The sequence below is a fragment of the Phalacrocorax aristotelis genome, chromosome 3 (assembly GCF_949628215.1).
Source record: "Phalacrocorax aristotelis chromosome 3, bGulAri2.1, whole genome shotgun sequence".
In the NCBI taxonomy this organism is placed as follows: domain Eukaryota; kingdom Metazoa; phylum Chordata; class Aves; order Suliformes; family Phalacrocoracidae; genus Phalacrocorax; species Phalacrocorax aristotelis.
In genome coordinates, this window is record NC_134278.1 from 29,767,152 (window position 1) to 29,786,798 (window position 19,647).

The 19,647-nt window shown below is 38.0% G+C and overlaps 1 protein-coding gene across 1 annotated transcript in view; it reads right to left on the bottom strand.

Annotated features, from left to right (window-relative positions):
- EYS (eyes shut homolog) overlaps positions 1–19,647 on the bottom strand; it is a 944,860-nt gene that overhangs the window by 64,033 nt on the left and 861,180 nt on the right. The window contains exon 41 of the mRNA XM_075087034.1: positions 6,421–6,593. Coding sequence (XP_074943135.1) covers positions 6,421–6,593 — 173 coding nt within the window. The remainder of the gene's footprint in view (positions 1–6,420; positions 6,594–19,647) is intronic.

Sequence of the window (19,647 nt, forward strand, 5' to 3'; positions counted from 1 at the left end):
GGAGCTGCAGGGCGTTGCAGTGCCAGCTGAGTTCAATGTGGTAGTAGAAGACTCTTGACGTCTAGAAGACTACTGTATCAGGAGTTAGTGATCTGCATAACAGGTAATTCAGGTGTATGCCTTCTCCTCTCCACCCCCAGTAAATACTTAGCTATTCCTTTTATTTGTCTTGTGGTCATGGAGCCCATAAACCTTATTAGCTTAGCTCATTTCTGTAATCATATGGACTGGTAACTTGTACTTGATTGGCAGCTGAGATTTGAAATAATAAAAGTGATTTTGTTGCTCAGGGATGAAAATATGAACGTGAAGAACTGGTAATACAGCAGTGACATTAATAGTGTGTGCCTATGTGTGTTTTGTACAATTTTTATGACATTCCTCACATTGGAGGGGAGGGGGAAATTAAGGCCCAGCTAAAAGCAAATGACCCAGAAAATAAGTTCTCTTGAACAGAAAGAGCACCCCGATCAGCATTCGCGAAAGTCTCTTACCACTGAGCAGAAACCTTGTGATGCAGTTTTTTTTTTTTATCTGAGGAAATTCCCTTTGGGCATCTGCTGTCACTGAACTCCAAGATTTAGTCCACAGACCCAAACAACTCTGACGGCGACATTGTATACCGAACATAGCTGCACAGAAGCAATTTGCTTGCAGGCTGATATTCACCCTACAGAGCTTGGAGCAAGTGACTATTCCCACTTCAGCATTTTGAAATGAATTTTATAAATGGGGGGAATACATCCTACAGAAAACCTTCTGTAATCATTTGGACTGTGAAGCACTATCACAAATGTTGCTCAGAAGTGGGTCAAGTAACATACATACAGATCGCTGTGAACACGTGCTGCGGATCGCCTGTCGGTGTGTGAGATGACCATTCTGTGATTCTGTGTTTATTAAATACTATGGCACAGTTAGGACTCTGTTTTATGTTGTCTCATATGTACATATGTGAAACACATAGTGAAACTAAAACACTGAGCTTTGATCTAAAACATAGCAATTGACACAATTACTCATCTTAGCAGTGCACATTCCTTTGAAATCCTTCTTTTAAATTTACCTGGTTGCTTTTAATTCCTGGCTTAACAAAATGCTTCATATTATGACCAGCAGCTTCCCAGAAGGGCTCAGTTTCTTGTGTAACATATTAACAACAACATCAAGAGTTTAGAACTCCAGGTGGTTATTTCCTTTCCTGATGAATGAACCACTTCTGCTTCTCTCACATTTAGGAGGCCATCAGAACTCTGCAGTACAATGATACCCTGATATTTCCTCTTTAAAAATTCTGCGTCTTATATATCAAATTTCCTTACACTCAGGTATTTCAAACATAGCAACCTTGTATTTTACAGACCATATCAGTTTCCTGTACCAACCAGGGAATGCTCCTGGTTTGTACTGAGAGGAAAGTATTAACAAAAAATAGAAAAAAGAAAGAAACACTGATTACAGAGACGGTAGCAACTGAACAACCCTCACCACCCCTTTTTTTTTTTTTTTTTGAGGTACAAGAACAGTGTCCTAAACTCTCTTATTTTGGTGACATACAACAATAGTATTTTTAATAGTTTAGACTCATTAAAATGATTTTTTATTTCATGTTAACAACAGTGATTTGGCCACATTTATATTAAAAACATTATAGTTAGAATTCTCCTTAATTTTAAAAGAGTTGAAGCGTGGTGATATGGACATCTCCCTAACTGTCTGAGCTCGGGCTTTCTCTTTGGATCAAGCAAGCACCACAGATTTTCATTTAAGTCTTAGATTCTATGAAATGACAAATCTCTGCGGATGACAAGCAGTTCTAGTGCTAACCTATCTTCAATTGCTTCCATAATGAGATGTTGATATGTCTTCCTGACCAACTTTTAAAAGTAGAAAAATCAAATATATAGGATGCATTGTAAAAAGCATTTTACAGAAAAAAAATGTTCATAGCGCTGTTGGAGAATGAGTATTCATTTGGTCTGAAATGGTGCTATTCGTAAACACTTTCATTCACAAGTGTGGTCCTAAATACTGAAGGAGATTTACAATCTGCAAGCAACTTTTTACTAAATTAAATATGAAAGGAAATATATCAGACTAGGGCTTGAATGTTGGCTGTTTTCACACAAAACTACCGAAAAGTCAGAGCTCAATAACTAGACTAAGTTTAAATGATATAGATCCCTTTATGTACAGCTTAAAAAACCAAAGACCAGAGTCACTTGGGAGATTGAGTAAAGCTGCCCATGTAGACATAGTCTCTGTTTCAAACTGTTGCATATTGATCATGTGCATTACTAAATATTTACTGTTTTCTATTTTAGTGACTATATCCTTGTTTCAGGCAACTCCACCCCCCTGAGCTGAAAGTCATGAGGGCGTTTAACTCCTCAAATCAACAGTGTTTGATTATGTGATAAATGCTCACCTGCACACCCACAAAGCAGCACAGAGGCACAATGGCAGGTGGGGGGACTCAATTAATACTCTGCCCTAGCTACTCCCAGCCCTATCCCAAGAGCCATCAGTCCACCACAGGTCCATCTCCACAATCCCAGAGGAGCACAGAGCCCAAAGGCAGGCGGGAACTCAAATGAAGGATTCAGAGGAAGGGACACGGTGCCCAGCCTGTCCTAGGGCTGTCCCAGGGGACCCTCAACTCCAGTGTCTGGGTGTGACACCCACCACAACAAGTCAACACTAGAGCACCTTTTGGACAGAGGGGTGTAACTGCCATGGGGTACGGGGCACGTTATGGGATGCAAGTGAAGAGCATTTTGGAATAGCACAGGACTTATGGATGTTTAAGGGAGAAACCAAAGGTGGGGTAAAGGAGGGAATTAGGTGATTTGGAGAGGGACAAGTGTGGAAAAATAGAGGGATACAGGGGTAAAAAGGGCCAGTCATACATTAATAGTTGGCTGGTCAGTACACTTGTCTGGCCATGTCCTTCGCCTGATCAGCCTGTCCTCTCTTCTAACTTATCATCCCCTGTCCCTGTTGGCCCATTATGCCTTAGCTATGTAGCTTCTTGAGAGAGATTGCAATAAATAATGGTCAACTTGCAGTCATAATAACATGGTCATCTAGTGATAAAAGCAAGGGAGGATGTGTAGTGAGAGCTAATGCATTTTACTATATAAATTTGGAAAAATGGACATGCTTTTAGGAAGCTTTTCTTGATGTCTGAAACAAGTGTAACATAACTAAGACAAACTCAGAGCAATTATTTCCAGCCTGCTTAGACTGCAGGATGCTCCATCTGCTTCAGAAATGGAAGAAAAGTCCTTGTTAGTCCCAGGAGCTTGTCTGGTTTTCCATATTTATATAGGTTTGTTTTACAGAAGCTACTAGCCGTCCTTAAATTTTTGCCTCATTTATCTTATTCACGGTAGGGCTATGATTTTCTCACTTTTAGAATGTTGTGCATTCCCCATAAAATGATGTATTTTTAACTTGTCATGCCAAGCATTTTGATTTTGTTGGTCGCCCCCCCCCCCCCCCCCCTTTAATAGTGCCCACAATAGTTTCATTATCACTTTTTCTTACAAATTTGTAGGGATTGATGTTGTTCTTAGTGTGACTTCCAGCTCTTAACAGATAGCAACTGAGGCTCTGACCTGGGCAAGACCTGTAGCAGTAGGGTCATTTGTGGCTCTGGCCACATCTTTACTTATCCATACTTTGTCTTTTGTAAATAATCTCTTTTTGTAGGAGCAGCAATGCTGGCATGATATCAGCTGTTCTTTTTGGTACATTTGCTATATTCACTTTACCAAATAATCACTGTAACACCTTGCACATTTCTTGTTGATGAAGACCAACTATTATTTGATAAACATTTAGGAGAAACAAGCTTTTGTTTGGTGTTTCAGGCACAAAGTAGCAAGTGCTTGCTTTCTAATCTTAATAGTAGAGACAATATTACTGTATATCTCAAACGCAAGATGATTTGTTAAAAATGCGTGTGCCTAGACTTTAAATTTTATGGACCATTTCTTTCTAATAAATTTATTGCTTGGGCCACTCATTTTGTTATAGTAAAGAATTAAATTAGTCTTTTTTCTAATATAATTTACATTGTTCTACCATTGTATTTAGGCAATCTATCATTATCTTTAAATACTCCACCAAATGTATGGATTTGATGCTTCTGGTGCTATCCCTAAGGCTGCACCCAGTCTCCACTGCATTGTGGCACTGTTCCTCCCCTCTTTGTTCAGTTTTAGACTATGTGATAAAAAAGACCTTTTGCAGCTCATTTTAAGTTTCAATGCAAAGTCCAGTTTAACAAGACTTCTGCCTATGCTCAGTTTATTTCTAGTCCTTCTAAACTCTTAAGACATAGTTCAGTAAAATGATTTTTCATATGTTGTGGGCTTACTGATCGTAGATTTATACTCTGTCCTATGAAGCTGGGTGTTCTTGCTTGTTTTGCTTGCTTACAGTGACGATCCAGAGATTTCCCCTTCCACTCAATAAAATTTCATTCCTTCTGTGCTTTCAAAGCCTTCATCGAGGCTTGTAGTCTAATCAAACTAACGAATTTATGTACTTTCTCTCAATTTAGGCTGTCTCAGTTTTTACTCAGAGTCTAAATTGAGAGACTGCTAACTACAAAGGGTTGTGGAAGAGCCTCATTGAACAATTACAGGGAAAAAAAGCATTAGATGATACTCAGTACTGACAGATATAAATTGAGGTAGATTACAGAAACAGTCCTAGCCTTAGATACAGAATGGTGGGCTCTGAACTCACCATCAGCACTCAAAGGAAGAGGTGTTACGAGTTCTAATAAGCAGTTTCATGAAAACATCAGTGTACTCATAAAAGGAAACAGAATGGGAGAAATGGTTAAGAAAAGGACAGAGGGTAAACCAGAGAAATGCCAAAGACCACTGTATAAAGCAGTGGCATTATCACACCTTGAATATTGCGGTCAGCTCTGGACCCTCATTTTAAAGATGATGCAGTGGAACTGAGAAGGAACAAAGAAAAGCAGCCTGGATGACTAAAGATACAGCATGGCTGGTGTCCCAAAAATGAATGAATAAATTGGATTATTCAGAAATAATTTTGGGAGGTTTATAATACAGATATATATAAAATCAGGAGAGGCATGGAGAAGGTGAACTTGGAAACATTCATAGAACAGGGAACAACACTGAAACATTCATACGAACACAGAAGCTGGAGGCATTAGTGTCATTAGCAATTGGTGCAGTGAAGCAAACAAGTGGAAGTACTTCTGCACAAGCTATCTACTTAAGCTCTGGAGCTCTTTGCCACAAGATGTTGTATACCAAGTTTACATGGACTCAAAGACAAATTAGAGAAGTGCATGGAAGAAAAGAAATCTATCAAGAGCTATCCCAGATACCAACTCCCAGCACACGAAGCCCCAGCAGCTGTGCTACTGCAAGTTAAGAAAGATTGCCAAGGAAGTATGCATGTTTCATACACTTGCCTACATGTTTGCTATTGCTTATCAATTATCAGGGTTAGATGAAAGCATGGATTAAACACAAACAATCTACTGAAAATTTTGGAATTTAAAATCTTAAATAAGAGGTAAAGGTGTATATGATGTGAAGAAAAAGACAATGTAGACTTTGATCAAACTTGAACCTTAATATTTTTTTTCAAAGGCACTTCATATGCACTGCTGAATCAGCTCAGAACCAGTGATTATTTTCTATATGCAGATTTTTCAGCCATTACTTCTTGCTACATTGAGTGTTAGGGGAAAAGTATACCCTGGATGTTCACACACAGGAATTTCTGACCTAGGACAATCATTATAATCAATGCTGAGGAATAAAAGCCCTTCATCTGATAATATTAGTCAAAATGACCTACACTTAGCTTTATTAACTTCCCTTCATCCTGTCTCCTGTTTCATAGCAAAGCACTTGGTAAATTTTAATTTGTTCGTCTTTTTGACCTGAGGAAAGAATAAAATTTTAGCACCTGGTGGTATTTTTACAATCCAGAAAATATTGTTTATACACTCCTTTTATTTACAAAATGTACAAAGTAATGCTTCCCTAAGTAGAGTAAAAATCAAACTACAGGAGGAATTAATTTCTCCAAAGGAGCTCTCAGTCAAATCTCTCTCTCAGCTTTTCTCCAGGTAAATTACTAAAACATCAGACACTACCTGGTATTTCCTATCTTGTCTACTTTCAGCTTCTTTGATCCCTCTGTCTCCCTTTCTCTGGCTGACACTTCTAGGAAACAACATGGGGGGAGGGCGTTCAGCTCAGACATTCTCTGCTTGTGACTGGATTTTGGGCTGTGTTGCAGGTGGGGAGGTGGTCGCTTTCCATGTCTTGCCTTCAAAGCATTTGACCTGTTTCTTACCACAGCTTCTACGAATTGTAGAAGCTCTGACCAATACATGAAGAATATGGTGCTTACCATCACTGCAGAGGATGCCAGATCTTCCATATGGACAAAGGCAAACAGCATCTCGCCTGGACTTTGGAAAACACGTAGCACCGTTTCCACATGGATTTTCATCACAAGTCGCGAACTGGCAGAGTTTTCCAGAGTAGAGTTTAGGGCATTCACAAAACCAATTTTCTGCATCACTGACAAATTTAAATTAAAAACAAAAACAAATTTATAAGTACCAAAATGCACTTAAAGAAACAGGATGGGTTTTACACTCACAGAAAATCAGTGAGATTTCACTTATGGTTGTAATATATTTGTTTTTATTCTCTTAACTTTTTTTTTTTTTTGCTTGGGTTCTTGGCATTAGAGATGACAGTATGCTTTATGGGTAACTTGAGTTGACAGGTAATTTTGAGTTTAATTTTATATTGTAATTTATCTTTCCTTTCATGGTAAGATATGTGACTTTTCTAATGTCTCACTAGTTATTTGTGCTACTGCTTTCATAACACAGTCAAAATAACAGCGACAGAAAAACAGCTCTTCTGTTTTGTCTGAAAAAAGGAAGGGAAAAAATGTAAAGTTATTAAACTTTGCAAATGGAAACATCTTTGTACATTCAGGTTTTACATATAGCTTTTGACAACACAGTAGGCTGTAAAGAAAAACTGAAATATGAATACTTAAAGTAGTGATTATATTGAAATTGAACCAGAATAAACAGGTAATATGTCTGCTTTCATATCTCTCATGTTCTCAGTCATAGAAAGAATATTAGAATAGGCAGGGGAAAAAATAAGTTGTAATCAGTCTTGAGGGGTGATAAAAACAAACAATCAGAAATCTGCATATTCTGTTTGTATGAATTATCTTTTTTTTCAGTATACGAAGATAGCACAATGACAGATATGGTAGGGAAACCAAAATCAGATAGGAAAGGCAGAAGTGTAAGACATTCCCATCTATCACTTATTATAAATATAATTTCATTACAGGTCTTATTTTATTTTCCTCTTGTTTTATGACTGAAATTAGATGACAGCTAGATAGGTCAGTTCATGTGATTACTGCACATCCTCGCTATTGAACAGAAACATGTCTCTCTCATACTTGATAAGGTCACATGTGCCCGTGGGTATGAAGACATGCAGAAGCCATGATGTGAACTGTATCAAAATGTAGTCATTATGTTTTTACAGATAATAGCAGGATCATTAGAATATTCAGTGATAAAATGTCAGATACATGTGAGTTCTAAAAATCTGTTCACTGCTTATAATACCCATACAATCAGGTTGAAGAAAATAATCTGGAGCTGAGAGAACTCGTGTATTTCTTAAAAGAGGGAAACAAATAATTCTTGTGACAGTCTTTGGGCATAGCAGCTGATTAGTGTGTTTCTAAACTGACCACCTGCAGTTCTGGGGAGCGAGGATCTCAGCTGGAGAGTCTACACGACTGAATCTCATGAATAATGCCTCCAGACACCTTTGCAAAAGAAAATTGCTATCAGCTGCAATAATAAATTTCTGTGTGTAGCCTATTCTATTTATAGATCTGCTTCAGACACCAGGCGAGGAATGTAAATGAGATACTGGATTGCTTTCGTTTGTGCAGCATCAAGATGCCTGCTTTGAACGGTTTTAATATCAGCATTACAGAGTTCAGCTAATTCAAAAAGCAACAATAAACTGAATTCTTCCTGGAAATCTACAATTGATGGTGGTGATCTCTAAAATTAGTTATCAAATGCATTTCTGTTTGTTTATAGAAGAGAAGACAGATCATTACTGCTGACTGCCAAAATACAAGGACTTTAGGCTTCACCTTTAAAAAAACCAATTTTCATACATTCTTCTATTGAGCTGTGTATGCCAACATCAGCCATTTCTTTTTATAGTCTTACTTTTGCTATTGTGGAGAAGATTAAAAGGTAACAAGTGTCATAAATTGTGAGGAGTTTATTGTTATCAAAATGAGCAATGTTCTAACATTTCACTATTGATGCTATAACACCCTAATAACAAAGAAGAGTGATTCCCAATGAGACAAAGAAAACAGTTTTTAAGAAGTTCTACAAAATGATACAAAGCTTGAAAATATAACAGCTACCCACATAGAAAAAAAATACCACAACCAATTCAGAAGAATTAGTATACTGAAATACAAATTCCCGAATGACTTCTTATTCTATCTCAAAGTGGTCTGTCACTGTACTTGGTTAAAAGGAGGACAAGGTATCCCATAGTCTGCTGAATTAATCTCAGCTACAAGAAACACATGAATGCTCGAATGACCAGGGACTTCTCTCCTCCCAAGTGGATTTCACAATTTCATGATATCCTGCTATGCTTTATAAATGCAAGAGGCAAATGAAAGGGGACAGCAAATCAGCACGGTAATATCTTTTGCCTATGCTGTACACATGTGAATGGCTCCAAGAAAAAGTCACTGGCTAATTATATACACAAGCTGAAGAAAGTGAAAAATGCGTGAAAGAAACATGGAAAATAGCAGAATTTTGAGGCTGAAAAATCAGAAATGAATTTGGAGTGTTGTGCTGAAATGTCTTATAAGTCTATATTAGTTTTTGAGTTCAGATCCAGAGCATGGTTTTGAAGCAAACTTCCTTGTTGTCGCCATTTGAAATGCCTTGGTTCACATTGTGGAGTGGTCTCAAGCATACATGAACTTAATGTCTTTCAGATGAACCTGCATCAGATGATTGTCTCACACCTCAAGTACTCCAGCTGCTAATGGGCATTGAGTCCATGGGACCAGATCAGGTCTAGTGTGAGTTAAAGCTCCCTGAAACATGAATAATTGGGATGTTGGGTCCTCAGCGCTAATTGATTTGCCCTGTAAATCCAATCCTGTTGAACTAAATTATCTCCTAATAAGGATGCAGGGTTATAAGCCATCAAAACAAAATTAGGCAGCCAAAGGCTCCAGATTTTAAACTGAAGTACTGACAAACTCCAGAAGTAGATAGAGAAAAAAACCTAACCATCCAGAATCATATGAAGGAAGAATGTCACAAACTGTGAGTTAAAACAGGAGATGAGACAGAAGTAGTGTAGAAAAGGAGTGGAAGAGACAAGAACAATAACCCTAGAGCACCATCACCTCACTTTACCAGCTTTATGATATATGAAGAAAAAAGTGTAGGGAAGATGAGCTGTTCTCTGACATTCTTATAATCCTCTTCTGAAATGGTAGGGGACACACTTTCCATTACCATTTCCCATGTTAAAATATTCCTTTGAACTTTGGTCTAGACATTAGACTGGAAAGAAAATCATCAAGAAGAATTTGCGTGGTATGACATGATATTGGTAATTCAATAATACAAATTCTTCTCCTTGAATCAGTACTACATCAGTGACCTGATTTAATGAAATCAAAGTTTTGTACAAGATTGACACCTTTGGGATGCCAACACAGGTTCTGATAACTTTTTTTTAAATACTGCACAATGGAGAGGAGACTAGATTGTAACACATTAATAATACAGTCACGCTGTATTTAACCACAATTTCTGCCTTGTAAACTAATTCTTTTTTTAAAAGAAAGTATTTTAGTCCTTCTGTACAATGTTTCATAGACGTCATTTGTACTCTAGGGATAGAGTGCTGTGGTTCGCCAAAGCAGAGTATGATTTTCTATATGCCAGCGCTTTTTCCATCCCTAAAGTGGGAGCACTATGCTCTGTGATCCCACTCAAAGCACTGTACATGCCATTTGTGTAGTCATCCGTGAGCAGGCTTCCCTGAAAGGAAGTGCACTCAACACCCTTTAATCGTGACAGTGCTGACAATGTCAAAAACTATGTGTCGCAGTGGCTTCAATATTTAATGACACAAGTTCTTTTAGTGCTCTCACTGTATTATCTGGGACAAAGCTGTGGGAGTTGGAGGGAACAGCTTCCCAAGCTATTTCAGTTAATAAATAGTAGATGTAATTGTGTTTATTTTAAAGTTGTTACTATTATTTATTCCTAGTGCCATTTTGGTTTAAATTACTGGAAACTGAAAGGACCATCACACTTTATTGGTTTAAACTTTAAGTTGAATTACACTTCATGCAAAGATTTGTTAAATCTCTTTCTAGAAAATATCAGGATAGTGTAAAGGTGATTAAGATCTTCCTTTGAAAGCTTTGCGTAATAGACAAATCCACAAAAACTCATTATAGCCAGAAGGATAATGTTATCTCACCAATAATCTTAAAAATATCAAAGGACAACATACAAAGGAGGCACTTCTTCCTTGTGCACAGCAGGCATTTTTCTAGTGTATAATATATCTGCCGATCTTTCCTTGTATTATACAGCTCCCAAAAATCAATTCAGCTTTCCTGCTGCTTTAGTGCTTTCACCCAGGTTTCCTCAATTATGGTATCTTCTCTAGATCTGAATGCTTTTGTTAGCTTTACTGTTTTGAATCCTTTTTCCCCTACCAGGAATTATTATTCTGCAAGCTCTGGTGATTCACTTTAAATTTCCTTTCCTTTCACTGAAAGCACTTTCTAAACTGCTTCCCTTTATATAAACAACCACTGACAGGCTCTCTTTAAACCAAGTCTAAATCACTTGTGAACTAAATTGGTTTTGAAAACTCCTAGGGAAAATATTTCCAGATTGGTTGGGTGCACTCATGGAAAAAAGCTTTTGCTTTACATTTTCTTTGAGGCAGGCTTATACTCAGAGTTATACTGGTTCTAGCATGGACTAAATAGGAGCTCACATTTAACAGATACTTCCAAGTTCCTTGATCTAGGTTAAAAGTATTGAAGTGGGAATGTTCCAATTCCACTTCAAAAAGGAGAACAGGAGTAACAGAAAGGTTCTGGCACCTCCCTTGCCTGATGCCAACATACAAGAAAGAGACCATTGCATACCAAATGGTACAGCTCAAACAGAAAATTAATTTATAGGACTTAACTAAGAAATTTAATTAAACAGATCCCTAATCCACCCCAGTCAGACAACAATGAGCATCTGCTCAATCTTATAATTAAGCATATGTATATGAGTTTCCTTGAAAAAGGATCCACTCCTGAAACAACATCTAAGCCTTAGAAAGTTTGCTGGATTTGTGTTTGAGTGAGCAGCTGTGTGGTGCTTAGTTGCTGACTGGGGCTAAACCCCACTTGGGAAGGACAGAATTTGGTTTATGGAAATAATGAAGGAGGAAGAGCTCTTGCTTATTGACAGAATATCTATTTCAGACCTACAAAGATGTCATTATTTTCAGGAATTTATGATTCTTAAAATTTATTTTAAAATGTACTAATTCAGTTATCTAACACAACACTATCTAACTTTTAAGGATCGTGAAGCCTCCTCTGGAGTCTTTTATAAGCCCTCTTTAACCTCAATTTTCCTCAATAATAACCTCAATATTCAGATGGTGAATATACCGTTGATTCCCTATCACAGGAAGGATATGCACCTATTAAAAAGTATGATGCATAAGCAGTCCTGCCCCATAATGTGACAGTTATGATCATTCCTGTCACACAAGAGGATACACAGTTGTGGTATCAAGCACTTCTGGACACACAACACTTAAGGGTGGATGGTTAAGGACCGACCCCTCAGGAAAAGGTACGGCAAGCAATGGTTGGTGAGAACAATTTATCTGGGCAGCAATCTGTTCCCTGGCCACATCTAGGGAAAGAAGTAATGCTCTGTCAGGCTGGGTCCAATCACAGGGCTGTAACTAGCTCTGACACTACTCCTTTCGCCAGTCTCCTCGGTCTTTCCAGTTAAATCTATATTTTCTTCTTTCTTTGTGTTGTATGGGAAAAATACTAAACAGATGTTATCTGCTAAAATGTATTTATAAAAATGAAATGAAAAATTTTTAAAGAAAGTTGAAACGCTATTATTTTGATAAAAAATATTAGCACTACATGAAATGTGGCCAGGGAAGCACATAAACTTTTTCAACAGCATAAGGTAGAAGCCAGATCGCCACCTCTCATTGAAATCACATGCTGCCTAGCTTCTGATCATCCTTTGAAAATCTCTCATAATTCCTTATGATAGAAAGGTTCCAGTTGCTCCCAGCAGTCCTTGGAGCCCTAAACAGCCTTTGCTTCAATATATCTACCATTTGCTGCAAGACTTGTGAGCACCGTATCCAAAGCAGTAACACTAAACATTGGTGTGCAGCATATTACTTGTTGCACTGTTTTCATTAAACATGCATTGTGTACTATTATTCACTTCTGTTAGAATTTTAAAACAATCTTCAGCATAAAAACATTCATTGCTTCAAAGGTAGATGAATTTATAGGTTGCAGAACTATGTAACTTAGTAATTTCCAAGATTTCAGTCTCCTCACAGAGCAACTGCAGTTTGCTACACTGACCGTGAGGAGATGGATTACAACAAAATTGAAGAACAAAATCTTGAATAGTTTGTAAAATAACAGCATTTACTTTAAATTCACAACATAAACATTTTGAAACATAATTGCTCTAATCTAAATCCAGAACTGCCTACTGTGGAAAGAGAAACAAAGATACTGTAAACCTATGTGTTTGTTATACTTTCCTCTCTTCCTCAGTTTATTCCTAATAATTTTCTTCTGTTTCTAAAACAGATTTTTGATTTATGTATTTTTTATTTTAAGCCTTCATAGATACAAACTTTTCCAATTCCATTCTGAATTCAACTTACAGAAAGAAGTTTTCATAACTACTTCATTGCATTGTCACTAGTTCTACTGATTTGCAACTCTAATAATCAGAGGCTCAGAATTTCCTTCGTATCTGTTTAGCCCCCTTACCCTTTCTATTTTAAAAACAATAATAATCATAAGGAGTTGATCATTGGTACTTTCTTGTAAGCCTGGTGTTTGTGCAAGGCTGGAAGCCAGGAATCTCTTAAGAACTCACATAAAAGGGTATGTTAGGCTTTGAACTTGCAGGACATCGTCACTTTCCCACAGTGATTTGCCCTGTTCACACAATTACTTCCTAATACCTCCTGTTAATTCAAATGAACTGCCTTATTTTCAATCCTAGGTACCATCTTGGGTCCTTCTAGTTTCAACCAGTCTCTGAACTTTCTATTCCTAGCTTAACAAAATGGAGATCATTTGACAATATGCACGTGATACAGTGTAATATTTACATATAGGTATTGATATTTATAAAGCGTGTAAAGTGAAATGCAGCCTAAGTTATGCATAAAAACAGCAATTACAAAATGCTCTATGAAAACCTGACAACACCATACTTAGACAAGGTAAACCGTAGCTGCTTTGAACTGACATCATCTTTACCATTGACTTCGGATACTCCCTTTTCTAACAGTTGTGCAAATGACACAAGAGAAATTCTGAATGAATGAACTTCATGGAGCAGAATCTGAACTGGACTTTTCTTAGAGCGTCCATCTTTCCACATTATATCTGCACCCTATTTTTCTCACTGATTGCCATAAGAAAACTTGTGCCTCGCTTGTTCATTTCTTAATGAAACCACAAAACTGGGTGCACAGGCATGTACTCTGCTTTTTCTCTGGACCGCTAACAGAACCACAAGAACTTTAACAGGGTCAGAACAAGTATTATGATAATGCTTTTCCATGCAGGGGGATGACTATGAGCCATACTTTTAGAACCATATTTTAACATTAATGAGAAAGTCATATCTCTCCACTTGCATGTAGTTTCTATTTTTTTTTATTTTATTTGCTGTTTTTTTTTCTGATTCTTTAGGCTGACACAGAAGAAGATAATAGCCCTCCCTACAAATCATGCCTCGAAGCAGTAAGCATTTGTGGACAGATATTCTCTGTGTTTGCACAATGGCTAGTGAAATGTAGCCCCTTGTTCCTTCTGCCTATGCATTACAGCAAATATTATTAAATAATAACATAAACTAATATGTATTAAAAATGTACTTTTCTTGAACCATGTGATGGTGTAATGAATATATTTAAAATGCACCACTGACATAATCAGTAAAGATGGCAGTGCAGGATGCTGCCTGGTCTATGCATTCTTTGAAAGAGCATAACTTGAGATATAACTAAAAGTAATTTGCCTCTAGAAAATATTTTTTCAAGCTCCTGGTCAAATGAAGTAAATGACTCTATATACAGCATAGGAAGCTGTAGCCCCTCAAATATTTAATCCTAGGAATGGTGTGGGATGACTTAATTTCTATTAACACCTGAATCTAAACCTATTATGAAGCTTGAGGTGATAAATGAATGACTCAAGCAATTGCACTTACAATATCTTCTACAGATTTAGTGTTTACAAAAGGTGGTAGATTAGTTGAAATTCTTTGGTTGCCACAAATTAGAAAATGTAAGTTTCCTTGCCAATGACCAAGGGAATTTCTCTGCCTCAGAAGGTAATTCACGCCTCTGTGCCTTTTCAATCTGTGATTTCGTTGACTGACAAGAGCTTTAACTCTAATATAGGTAGCTCCTAGAGAATTGAAATAAGACTCTGGGAAGTTGCCAAAGAGCTTTGTACAGCCCTCAGTCACATGATGTAACTGAATTGGTAGGTCATGTTTGAAGAACCTTGATTTTCACGAATCACCTCACATATACTGGGAGATAAAGTCTAGAGATAATTCTTATCTCAGCCCAACAGTGGTGTTTCATCACTGGAGATATATCTAATTACATCGAATGCGTGGTGCTGATATCCAGAAAAAAGAAAAATCTAAACACGCTAGATCTTTGTGGTTCTTAGAACAAGAATAGTAAGATTGGTCTTCATCAGGTATTGCACTCTCATGTTGAATGTAGTATAAAGGCTTCCTTCCACAACAAAATACCTTTTTTTTTTTTTTTTGACATCCACAATAAAATATCTCTTAAAACTTCTGGGGGTCTATACTCTGTCTGTCTCTTTCTTCCCATCTCTTTGAGATTCACTTACTTCCCCATTATAGTCCAGATATCTTCCTCTACTGTCAGGAATAAGAGAGGAGAAGAAAGCCACAGCACTGTCTTCTTGAGCTCTGGGATGCCACCAGCTCTCAGAAGGAGTAAGAAAGCCGGGCAGCACAGGGTTTCTGTTTATAGATTAACTGAACTGTAGGAGGTTAAGGAAAACTTCAGAGATTTCCTTTGCCCATAGCTCTATCTGAATAGCTACAATTAATTCAGACTAAGCTAATTCTTTAAATGACTCCAAAGGTAGGTCACAAAAACTGAAAAGAAAAAGCAGTGCCAAATCTTAACCTGTCTACTACAGTTTTCTCCTACTACAAATTAAAGATAACATATAGGAGACAGCACAAACCTTTTTACAAAGACTAATTGCTTAAGCTTGCACAACTATTTGAACATGAGAAGGGCAAGAGAAGTGCTGAGTACTAGGACGACTGACAACATTGACTGAAGTAAAATGTTAGCGTTCACTGTGTGCTTTCAATTCTTTACAATATAGTCTTTATCAATAGCTTGAGTTGTTCTGTCTTGTAGGTTGACCTTTTACTTTGACTGCTGCCTCAGCTCTAAATTTCACACATTTCTGCATGAAGGCTATGACTTATGAAGGATATAAGGTGCTGCCCTAAAAACTGTGAAATCAAATGCTATAAAACTGTGTGTTGGCATTTTTCAAATGTGCAAGAACTGTTAGAGTTGTTTCACTGTTGAGAATTAGCATAGTTGGGTGACACACCAGGCTAAACTAACGCAAAATGCAACAGAAAAAGTCTGTTTTGCAGCTGGCCTTTATAATTGGTAGAAAAGGCCATTCGTGTACCATTTTCTCAAACAGATCTAACTTAAAATGCTATGAGATTAGTCTCTCTCTAGCTTGCACTCAAGAGGTCAGAGAAGCCAGGTAGTCTAACTTACTTGCAGCAAAAGGTAAATGACTATCCTGAAAAAGTAAATTACAGGAGAATTTATGTTAAAGGAAAATCATTGCATCGCAGCATCATTAGCAGTACTATTGTTGCTTCCAGAATTCCTTCAGAGAAACGAGTCAGTTCTTCCTTGATATAATGACGCCAATCCATTTCTTTACATTTATGCAGAAGAATAACAGGAAGATATTCTGTCAGTCTGGCTCTACAGGCTATCTAATCTTGCAAAATTCAGGCAAATGGAAACAAGCCATTCTTTTAAATAACAGACTTGAACTTACAAATTAATAACTAAAGTAACCCAAATTCAGACTGGAAATACATATGTGATCATTTACATTTAATGATAGGGGTGTTTAGAGTAGTTTTGTGGAAGAGCATTGCTTTTCTGGATATAGGCCATCTATAACTAAGGTTTAGCAAGACGGTGTCTGTGACAATGTTAACCTTTGAATGTAAATAAGTTTTTTCAGGTCTTCTGAAAATTTTTTTATTTTCCAGCGTACATGTCATGGTTTAACCCCGGTTGACAACTAAGCACCACGTAGCTGTTTGCTCACCCTCCTCCGCCCCCAGTGGGATGGGGGAGAGAATTGGAAACAAAAGTAAAACCCATGGGTTGAGATAAAGAGTTTAATGGGATAGCAGAGGAAGAGCAAATAACAACAACAACAACAACAATAATAATAATCACACAGAATCACAGAATCCCAGAATCACAGGTTGGAAGGGACCTCAGGGATCATCTAGTCCAACCTTTCTGGGAAAAGCACAGTCTAGACAAGATGGCCCAGCACCCTGTCCAGACGACTCTTGAAGGTGTCCAATGTAGCCGAGTCAACCACTTCCCTGGGGAGATTATTCCAATGGCTGACCGTCCTCACTGTGAAAACTTTCCCTCTGGTGTCCAATCGGAATCTCCCCAAGAGCAACTTGTGTCCATTCCGCCTTGTCCTCTCCATGGGACTCCTTGTAAAAAGGGAGTCTCCATCTTCTTTGTAGCTACCCCTTAAGTACTGGGACATGGTGATGAGATCCCCTCTGAGCCTCCTTTCCTCAAGGCTGAACAAACCCAGCTCTCCCAGCCTATCCTCATATGGCAGACTTCCCAGTCCTTTGATCATCTTGGTGGCCCTTCTCTGGACCCCCTCCAGCCTGTCCACATCCTTTTTGTCTAGAATATATGAAACAAGTGATGGATAGTGCAATTGCTCACCACCCACGGACTGATGCCAATCCCATCCCCAAGCAGCGATTGCCCGCCCCCCCCCCCCCCCCCCCCAGCTAATATATTGAACATGACATCATATGGTATGGAATATCCCTTTGGCCAGTTGGGGTCAGCTGTCCTGGCTGTGTCCCCTCCCGGCTTCTTGTGCACGCAGCAGAGCATGAGAGGCTGGAAAAGTCCTTGACTACTAAAAGCACTACTTAGCAACAACCAAAACATCAGTGTGTTATTAACATGGTTCTCATACTAAATCCAAAACACAGCACTATACCAGCTACTAGGAAGAAAATTAACTCTACCCCAGCCAAAACCAGGACAGTTTGAGTTGATCTGTACGACATCTATCCATGTAAAATGGAAGTACTGGAACAATTGTTAATAGCAATCTGATATTCCACTATCGCATTTTAATATCTGAATATTTTACAGATACGGCTCTTCGCTGCTGGGTAGAATGAGTGGTGCTTAGGTCTCTAACATAGGATGTACTCTCCTGACAGAAAGACTTCTGCTCCACTGATTCAGTAGCAAGGGCAGTGATTTGAAAGGTTTGTCAGTATTTTTGCCATAAAGTTTCGAGGCTATGTCTACACAGCAGAATGAGAAGATCATGGAAGAGGAATTAGACATATTCAACTTAGCCTTAATCTACACTAAACTACATTAATACAACCTGCAGTGAAAACATGTTTCATTCTGACTGCTAAACCTTCAAGGAAAACAGGGCTTTTATTCCACTGACTAGCATGTATTGATATTACTATTCATTCTATCTTCATGAAAACTACCTTAGTTGTGCCTTTTCTACAAGCATTATCTGTTTGCTTTGCTTTATAGGCATGGCCTCTCTGTATCCATAGAAACAAGCACAGAACAAACTGTGATGCCTTGTGGTCACACATTTGTTTTGAAGTCACCACATAATGGAAGTGAGAGTGCCTTAAAAAAAAACAACAGAGCATGGAAAAAATAAGACAAAAGGCTAGGGCAGCCAGAGGAAAGAATATGTTTTAACCATTCCTGTTTACGTCCTTCAGTCAACTTATAACAAACATAGTTACCAAATCCCTATCAGCTGCAATAAGAATGGAGAAATTTCTTCCTTTGATATCAATACTCACCTAAGTGAAATGCACATTAGAGCTAGTAAGCATGACTGACTATTCCAACAGCTCAGTTAATAGGCTGGGGAAGAAATTTAAATGACTTGCTTGTGGGTACACAGTGATTTGGTAATGATAGTAGGTGCTTGGAGTTTTCCCAGGCTTCTAGGTTCAGGTGGCCAAATGACGACAGCTCTACTGAAATCTGTGGTGCTCTTGAAAAGTCACAGCTTTGCACACACTGTAACTCAGACAAGCATAATTAGAATCAGAAATTTAATTTTGGGGTGCCCACATGGACAAAGGCAAACTGGAATCCCATTCTCTACTTCTGGACTGCTTATGCTTTAATATTAACCATTTATTGACAAAAAGTAACCCCGGAGTATCGACTAGAAGGTCAGTTCTCTCTATTTCTGTTATATGTCTGATCAAAGGTAGGGGCAGGTCCCCTACTGATTGTTCCTGGTCCGGAGCAACAGAATTTCTCAGTCTTGCACTGCTGGCTGCAAAGTTCTTCACTTCTGAAGAGGAGGTGAAAAATGCCCCCAGAAAGCTTCTGAGACACTTGGGTACTTAAAGACTAACCTACAACAGGGCACAGAGTCCAAAAGTTATTTGAGACCTGTACCATAAATTACCCCAGAGTCATGAGAATTTGATAGAATCTGAGGTTAGGTAGCATTTTTATTTCACAGGTGAAAAAATTAAAAATACAAATGTCATCTGTGCTAGCCAAATGAATTATACAACTAGTAGTCAAAGCAGAACAATTTCTTTGTTAAGTGACTCCATTTGCTGATGTGCTGTGTAAAGCCTTTTAAAGAGATTTAGGGCTGGAAGGCCCTGGAGTTGAGGTCCCCCCACAACTAAATAGCTTTCACATCAAAGAATATGTTTCTCTTGAAGCTCCTACCTGTGACCGAATTTTCAACACAATAGCTTTTAATGTGTTGAAGAGCCAGACCATGGTGTGAATGTTCAGCTTGTGTCTGAACCAGATGACTGGTTTCACAAGGATCATAATCTTCAGCACAGTGGCAGATGCTTTAATGCAG